The 9,146-nt window shown below is 37.2% G+C and overlaps 1 protein-coding gene across 1 annotated transcript; it reads right to left on the bottom strand.

The window, feature by feature from the left end:
* Positions 1–6,907: 6,907 nt before the first annotated feature.
* Positions 6,908–8,853, bottom strand: LOC149202929 (ran-binding protein 1 homolog c-like). Its single transcript, XM_089400074.1, has 3 exons — positions 8,464–8,853; positions 7,189–7,340; positions 6,908–7,033 (listed from the first exon to the last, which is right to left on the bottom strand). The coding sequence occupies exons 1-3, from the start codon at positions 8,637–8,639 to the stop codon at positions 6,978–6,980; spliced, it is 384 nt and encodes a 127-aa protein (XP_089256200.1). The 5' UTR covers positions 8,640–8,853; the 3' UTR covers positions 6,908–6,977.
* Positions 8,854–9,146: the final 293 nt, after the last annotated feature.

The raw sequence follows: 9,146 nt of genomic DNA on the forward strand, positions 1-9,146 counted from the left end.
GAGAAATTAGATAACAATGACTTTCTTCTAGTACAAAATTTATTAAAAAAATATCACATGTTTAATATACTTACAAAGGTTGTTATCAGTGCTTTTAAACCTTTGTGGCCACTACGATGAGTGACTTTTGTCTTGGTTAACCTCGCCTTGGATGCCTTGTCCTTAAACATAAACCAATTCAATTTATTTTCACACAAATACATGTCTAAGATACTTATAAGTATTAATGCATTCTAAATAATGTTTAATGAAAAATTCAATACCTGAATGCTCTCATTGCCGGCTTTTCTTTGTGCATCCAACTTCTCAGATGCCTTGTCCTTAAACATAAACCAATTCAATTTATTTTCACACAAATACATGTCTAAGATACTTATAAGTATTAATGCATTCTAAATAATGTTTAATGAAAAATTCAATACCTGAATGCTTTCATTGCCGGCTTTTCTTTGTGCATCCAACTTCTCATATGATTTTACAAGTTCTTTCCATACTTTAAAAGGTATGTCAATAGGTCTTTGTTTCAGTCTTTGATCTTGAGGTATTTTTTTAATTTTTCTTGTTTGGTTAAAAATTTTGGTTACAAAAAACTGAACAAGTAATTCACATCAATGGCATGGGGACTCTATGGATATGTGTAAAAAAATGGCTATAAAGAAAACATCCAAAAAACATATGAGCTCTCCCTTTGATGGTCACTTGGGGCATATGGCTGGAAAGGAACAACTCCATTTTCGAAAATCAAGGACAATCCTTTCTCAAAGTCCTTCCTAATATTTGCTCCAAATGTCTTAAAATGAAAAACAAAATTCAAACGTCATCCTTAAACATCTCCCTTAAATATAACGTTGGACCATAAATTCTTCACTTTTATTGTTATCGGCTCTGGAATGATTTTTCTATATGCAATTATATAATGAAATATGTGTGCACTAATGAAAAAACATTGAGTTTCATTTTTCATAATCACAAACAATGAAAAAAGAATCACACGTAACTAGCATCATTTTGGAAATTTTATATTTATTAAAAATCTTTAACATGTTTTCCTCCCATATCTCATAAAAAGGTGTGAAATTTTTTATATACTCTCCAATAAGCACTACAACAAAACCAGCGATTTGGAGGTTTTACACTAAGTTTTTCAACATCGAGCTTACTAGGGCTTGCACCACCGGAGTTATTAGTAAGAATCTCATGAGGTTTGCATAGCCATGATTATTAGAATCAAAATAGTAGGATTTGCACTAAAAAACAGTTCATAGAGCTTTCCTGCTGGGGAGAAAATCACAAGTTCAACTTCTGTAGTGCAGAGCACCGAGAGCTCGTAAGCTTTCTTCAGCAATCCACCTATGTTTGGAAAATGTAGCCTGCCTGCTGGCGATGTTCTCAATCCTCTTCCTCTGCATCTTTCCCCTCACTATTCTTGTATGTCCTCTTTTGTTTTTCCCTCCAAACAAACCCTCTCAAATTGAGAAAGCAGAACAACTCACTCGATGAGAATCCGAATCTAATTATCGCTTCTAACAATAACCCAATACGATACCAGAAGTGATTACAAAAAACCTCGTTGACTCTTCATTTGTTTGGAAAAGAGCCAAGCATATACTTCTGACGAGGGTTTCCGTCTCAAGTCTGGCTCGCAAGACGTCGCTTAGTCAATTGCGAGAAAAGTTTTCCACCTCCCTGTCACATACGGTTTGTCACACTATATATTAAAATAAGGTTGATCATACTAACAATAAGGTTGTATAGTTTAAAAGGAGGGCTCTCCTGACTGCATTTGGTTGGTTTATAGAAAAGATTGCTGGAATGTGTAATGTGAATGCTCTGCTAACTGTTTTTTAAGCATTTGGAAGTATTAAAACCCCCTAGGATAATTAATGTAAACCTATTAATTAATGTGTAAAGATGGCTATTGTCCTTGGGCTACCTTAGCTGTTCGTGTTTAGTGATCTGTGGTATTATGACTCCTCAAGTCACTATTAAACCATGAGAACCATGCCCAGGCAGACTAGTGTGACATTGTGGATGAGAACCAAAACTAGACTCCTATAACCTCCTTTTTCATCCTTTAAATTGCAGAATTAACTGATTGTTCTAGTAATCGTTCTTGAGCACCTGAAGATTTGCACCCTAAATAATAAGAATAATACCCTGTAACATATGAATAGTCCATCCTGTGCATGTAGGATATGCACATGAGGTCCAATAAAATCACTAACCAGAATACCAGGTGTTATTAAAGCCTCTACAGGGTAATTGCAATAGTTCTTCATTTCTTATTACAAGAGTTTCCAATAGATAGGTTTTGAAACAGCTAAATTAGTTCCATAGACATTGGTTACATAAAATTACAAGTTCCAATGCTCGAGGAGAAGTCTTAGCTTACCCATAATCTCCCTACATATACTTGTACAAAATTTGTATTGATCCCACCATATCAGAAGGCCATATACTCTGCCCATTGTTTTCTTCTATCTTTTGTGTTTTTTCAAATATACCATTTCAATTGCTTCACTTGACAACTTTGTTTATTAGACAAACACAATGTCAGGCTTGTCAAATATTAGCTTCTTTTTATAGAGCTCTACCCTTATTTTCTGGCTTACCTCTTCTAGTATTCGAGGTTACGATCTTCATGACATTGTAAAAGAGAAAAAAACGTTTTATTGACTTCTGGTGTTGGAATTGTAGCATCATGCTTTGTTACCTAAAGCCTTCACAACCTTTTTAGATGTTTGGGGCCTTTCGAGTCCTAATAAGGATTTTTCCGACTGCTTCCAAGTTCCGTCTGCACAATCCTTGATAGACTTATTTGTTTTTTAGTTATCTGGGTGCACGATAATCCCATTCACATGGTTTTTCATGCTTTTGCTAAATTGTCATCCACAAGTGATGTTTTCCACCAAGAAAAGCATGTGTTATTTTGGGCTTGATGATTAGGCATGGAATAAGGGGCACCGGTTTAGCCTCTCTTCTCGATGCATATTCTGGTAAGAAAATGGGACAAATTTTCTTGTGAATGAAAATTGCAATCCCTGTAGTCTTGAAAATGAAAACCTTGACTATAATGGGGCCTCTAGCTGGAAATAGGGCAATATGTGTTCTCCTTATGCAACATCGACATATCAGTGATTTTCAGTTTGCCCGATTCTCAGGTGGGTGATATGAATTCCTTGTATATGGCTGTTGACAATCAAGTGACCCTTGCATGTTTACCCCCCATGATGTACATTCAGTTGTAACCTAGCTTGGAGATTAAGCTAATCCAGATCCACATGTTTTTAGCATACATTTGCTAAAGAACCTTTCAACTTGTAGATAATTCACTATATCTCATCCACATGTAGTCAACTTACTGAAGATTAATTAACTTGCACATTCTCTTGTTGAAGAGAATTTGTGCTCGTCCATGCATGAGCTAGATTGGAAATTTTCTGGAAAGCTCCTAGTAGTCTCTGTCCATGCATTCTGATTTCTGTCTCATGAAGGTGTCAGATCTGCGTTAGCTATCCAAGACTTCGGTTCATCCTTTGACTTTGTTAAATTCAAACTTCATCTTATAATTTTTAATACTATGTATTGGGAAGTGTTCTCTCTCTGATCTGATTTGTGCAAAACTAAGAAACAGCTATGAGAAATTACTAATTAGCCTAAGGTCACAGCTAATTACTCCTCTGTTTGGACTGTCATTTCTCCAGTCAGGAGGGTGTCCCTCGTGTTCATGCACTTTCAGCACTTGGAAGCATATGCTTGGTCAATATGAGTGATCAACACAGAAAGTAGTTTTCATTGATATATGTGTAAGCATCCAAGGACACAAGAAACTTATAAGATCAAATAATATGCAAAATCCCAGTCCACGACCACCAAATATGAAAGAAGAAAAGATGGTTGTGCACTTTTAAGTGATAAAAAATCTTCAAAGTATAGGCACTTAGGTCATTCACACTACTGCAACATACAACACTATTCAACCATCGAATTTGGAGAGCTGTAAAGAAACTGCATGGTCAAACTCCATCACTGTATTAGTCAAAAGATTGTTTGCATCATGGAGATAAAATATGAGAATGATTGCAATAGTATGCACTGCACAGAGATGTAGGCAGCAATGAGAGAAAGGAAGGATGGAAGAGAACGTTGACTGCTCACTGAGAAAACTCTAGAAAATAATGCCATTCAGTGTTCTCTTATAGCTCCCCAAATTCCCAAAGGTGGGTGGCCTATTCATGCAAAATCTAACTGTTGTTGAGTGGCTGAAGTGAGGAAAATGCTGCAAAATTGCCTGATAACAACCATAAATATGGCTTCCACTAAACCATTGCAATAAGTGGCTTGATCTCTTCATAAGTAAACAAAAACTCATGCAATCAGCTAGAATTCCATTACTAACTAATTTGTCTCAACAAATAAGAATTCCAAATCAGCTTTCTTGTTCAATAATAAAGTTCCATCTCACATGTAAAGTTGCAAACTAATCAACGGGGTCAACTTTGTCAAAAATACAAAATAAACATTTCCCAAACTTCAAGTTTTCCAAATTTAACAAAGAGGAATTTTAAAATCACCCAAATTAAGTTAGGCAGCTCCTTTGCACCTCCTTTCTAAAAATGGTGCCAAGCCGCCCACTGAAAATAGAACTGGAGTCATGAAAAACCACTTTTAGCTAACTACCAGATGTACCGAAGGAAGGGCACCTAGGGTATTCCTGATAGGATTTCCTTATACCTCATAGGCAAACAACCATTGTCCCTTCTATAGATGAGCAGAATAAGTGCTTGGTTCTCTACACTAAATAAAGACAAAGTATAGTACTTATTGCTGACAAAATAGGATTTAAATCGCGGTTCAATTGCTTGACATTCAGCTGGTCACAGAATTGTAGAGTGCATAATCATAAGTGATGTTGCGAGCCTCATTGCTCAAAGTCTTGAGGTCAATGAGGTAAATTCTTGTGAAGACATTTTAGTTTATAATAAATTTTGAACCTCAACAGAGTTTTGGCAAGACCTGGCTGAGCTAGGACATCAACAACACAGCTGATATGAATGACATAATCTAGCCTCAAGAGGGAGCCTCTTTTGTTTCATCACTCTAACAATCTATGAAGTGGTGGAAAGCATAAAAACTTCCCCTTGAATATGACACCTAAACTGAGTACAAATCCTAAATGATGCAGCCCTTGGTGCATGTCTCTCAAAGTATCGATATTTCAAATGTTGAAAGCTCTTGTGCCCATTTGATATGCATTCGATTGCAGTCCCCCTGAAGAAAGAATCTTATAAAGGCGAGGCCATGGCTAATATGTTAGCCATATCCATTGGAGTTGCCATTGCTTGACAACTTTAGTGTGATCAGTCCCACCATGATTCACATGGGCTTCTACTCAACACTGGCTGTTGCTATTGTAAGAGTCTTCAAGCTCGTTGAACCCATAGTATTGATAAGTGTATTCTTTGGGTCTCTGGTTTTCAAATTCTGCCTATGTTTTCCTCTCAGTATCATTATTTCAAATGCTGAAAGCTCTAATTCCCATTGCTGTGTATTGGATTGTGATTTCCCTGAAGAAAGAAGCTTATAAAGGTGAGCCCGAGGCCAAGATGAATGCATGGGAGGTGATTCTCCAGTTAAGTGCAGTTGCATGTGAGACTACCCAATTGGTTCTCATACAAATTCCACGAACATCAAAAGGGATTAAGTTGAATCCCATCACATCTTTGTTGCTCCTTGTTGCCTTGTTTTTCTCAGCACCCCCTGGGCCTTAGTAGAATACCCATTTCTGATAATCAGGGTCTCTTCCTTTGATTTGGATTACATGACATTTCTGCTTGTGCCTTGGCTCTTAATCTTGCAGTGTTTCTTCTGATAGGAAAGACTTCAGCCTTGACTATGAATGTTGCTGGTCTTGTCAAGGACTGGCTGCTCATAACATAATCTTTGTCTGTAATAAATGAAAAGGTTACAGTCATAAACTTGAGTGGGGGTGGACTGGCTTTTCTGGCTGTCTGTTACTATAATCATTTGAAACTTCAAGCTCTCAAGTCCAATGACAACCAACCAAAGTACCTCAGCAGTGCAGCTGATGCCAATGATGAAGGAGAAGGTTTGATAATGATGAGTGGGAGATTCTCAATCAGAGATTCAGAACCAGTAGAGAAAAATCAAACTCAAGCTTCAGGATTAGGTATTTAGATCATTAATATTGTCTTGTGCTAGAGATTACTGTTCTTGGATTGGCTCCTCTATGCCCAGATCTATTTGCACGGAACAGGCCAGTCATTCACAGTGAAGAAGATAATGACAAGATTAGTGTATAAGGATGGACAGGATGGTGCCATGGTGCCAACCTAAATCTCAAGTAAGGAGACATCTGTTCATCAATTTGTCAAGAAGCATGGCCTACAATTCAATTGCTCTAAGCCTATCACTTCTTCCACCTGTCAAATAAATTGTTTCCTGTTTGTTTAGTTGACTATGGTTCTAATAAATATACTATTGTTTGATGTAAAAAGACAAAACAAAACAAAAAATATGGAAAGTTGTGACCCCATTTTCTAACTACAAATTGAAATCGGATTACCATAGTGACCACCTCTGCTTATTGGAATCAAAAAGGGGGTGGGTTATGCACAATCCTCCGTATCATTTGCTATTACCAGAGATAATTAAAGCCACCCTAAACTCAAGTCTTAACTATGCTGATAGGGTGTTTGGGGAGGGGGATCCCTTACCAACCCACTATAATCTACACAAAAGCATCCTAAGAACATATGCAAAATCAACCCTTCAATGAAATGATCCAAGAATATAGGTACTCAAACATTGATTTTATCAAAGAAAAATACAAGACAGAAAGAAAATATCATAACAAGGATTAGAAGAGTCTAAGAACAGTGCTCACTGTCTACAGAGCCAAGACGAATGCAGAAGAGTTCTTCCTTCAATTCCCCATCTGAGAAATCAGTTGCATGCTAGACCCAATTTTTATCACTACCTGCGTGCTCCTGAAGTGACATTGGGGAATGAATTGCAAGGCAAAAAAAAAAAAAAAAAACATAATCCAGATAATAAGGATCAACACAAATTCTCGGCACAGAAAGCCTCTTAAAACTTAGACGTAAGATAAGCTATTACAATCTCAGGGGGGAAATTACACAAAAAAAAACAAACAAATTTACATACTTAAATGGTTTGCACATATTTTCAATGTCTTGGATTGCCTCATGACCATCCGAACCTTTGTAGTATCCTTGTGCTTAAGAAACTTTACTGTTCCTACACCACGCTCCTTCCATTGATTCCCATCCTTGTCAAACCTGTACAGCTTCGCCTTCCTGCAGGGTCAAACATATAAAAAAGAATGGGAATATTAATAAACAATGAAACTGCATTAGGATCATTTTAAGAGCCCATGACATCCATTAGAAGTAACGTCCGCAATATCCCACCATATCAAATGCATTCAAAGATAAATTACCAACGACCTATTAAAAACACAGGAGATATTCCTTAACATTACCGAAAAGGATCCCACAAAAAAGCTCAATAATAACATCAAACATGTAAGAATACAAATCATCAACTATTTAATAACAAAAGAATGCTCATCCCATACATCCCCATAAAGTACAGAAATGATCAACAGCCTGTTCAAAACATCATAGAAAGTCAATGAAAACAGTTGACAGAAGACCAAAACAGACATATGCCTGAATCATACCACCTCACAACATAAAAAGAAAAATCACCCTAATGCCAATAACCAAAAGACAGATTATCAAATAGGCCCAATTCAGTATTCAATGGCTAATCCAAAAACCAAAAAATACGAAACCCCATATGCTTAACAATAACAAATGACCATCACACCCCCCACTAAACCAGAATAACAGAGAAACCATCATAGATTCTTCAAAGACATTGAAAAAAGGATGGCCTATAGTTCAACAAAATATAAAAAGACTCGTCAAAATACAAAACCCCCAATGATAACAAATAAACCATCAAATGCATCCCCGAAAAAATCTTCATCGGCAGCCTATCAACATAGGAAAACAATTATTACAGACCATAATGAGATCAAAAAATGTTGATCAAAATATCAATGGGACATCAAAACAACAAGAAACTCACAAAATACACAGAAAAGCAAAACCCTAATTACCCGATAAAACAAACCATAGCCCGCTAAATGCATCTACCATAGAGTTTCTTCAGCACCCCATTGAAATGACAAATCCGATCATCATCAACAGGCGAACAAAACATCGAGAACCCGATAAAAACAGATCTTACTAAAAAGGAGAAAAATTAGAAGTAAATAACTGCTCAAATGCATCTTCCTTATAGTCAAGGTCCCATTTATGTGCATAGGAAAAGGGCCACCGAAGAGGCCATGAAAACAACTTTCAACTGAGAAAACAAAATCATGAAATAGCCATGGATTAAGAAATTTACATGTCAAGAAGGACATCCTCCTCTTCTTCGCCCGTGGTGACAGTAACCTCCTCAAGCTTAACAATGGGTGCAACCTGAGCTCCAGTGTCCTCTTCCTTTCCGGCATCATCCTCGTTCTCTCTCGAATCGTCATCTACTGCCCGTGTAAGAACAGGATCCTCCTGAGTTCCAGCCATCCCAATACCAGATAGTGCACAGAGGGAGGGCTCGAATGAAATCGATGGATCCAAAATATGCCAGAAACTCGCCCAATATCAGACACGAATGTGAAACCCCGAGGATTTTGGACAAAGGATTTAACTGTGCAAAAATGCTTCGAAGGCAAAGGGCAATGAGGTCGACGGAGAGAAAACACTCTATATAAGGGTTTTTGAGGTCGATGGAGAGAAAACACTCTATATAAGGGTTTTGAAGAGGGAAGGCCGGTAGCTGTTAAAGATTGAGAGTAAAAGTAGCATCGTTAAAGATAATATAATAAATTATTATAGGGATGGTTGGGGGGTTTCAAAGGGAGAGAAGGCCATGGAATAACCCCTAAATCATCTCCAACATGAGAGGCCTACTTCATTCATGTTGTCATGTTGGGACCAGAGGTTGTTGTGCGTTTTTTGTTTTCGCAATTTTGAACTCTTTCCTCGGTGATATATTATTGTGTTTATTGTAATAATAATGGGATGGGGTTG

Source organism: Pinus tabuliformis, chromosome 2_1, assembly GCF_031772625.1.
Source record: "Pinus tabuliformis cultivar Carrire ecotype Pingquan chromosome 2_1, CPIR1, whole genome shotgun sequence".
NCBI classification, from domain to species: domain Eukaryota; kingdom Viridiplantae; phylum Streptophyta; class Pinopsida; order Pinales; family Pinaceae; genus Pinus; species Pinus tabuliformis.

Bases quoted from the DNA above. Each gene is read 5' to 3' on its own strand.
- LOC149202929 (XM_089400074.1), bottom strand. From the start codon at position 8,639: ATGGCTGGAACTCAGGAGGATCCTGTTCTTACACGGGCAGTAGATGAC. The intron at 7,341-8,463 runs GTAAATTTCTTA...TTGACCCTGCAG, and splicing joins GAGGATGTCCTTCTTGACAT to GAAGGCGAAGCTGTACAGGT. The intron at 7,034-7,188 runs GTATGTAAATTT...TTTGCCTTGCAA, and splicing joins AATATGTGCAAACCATTTAA to TTCATTCCCCAATGTCACTT.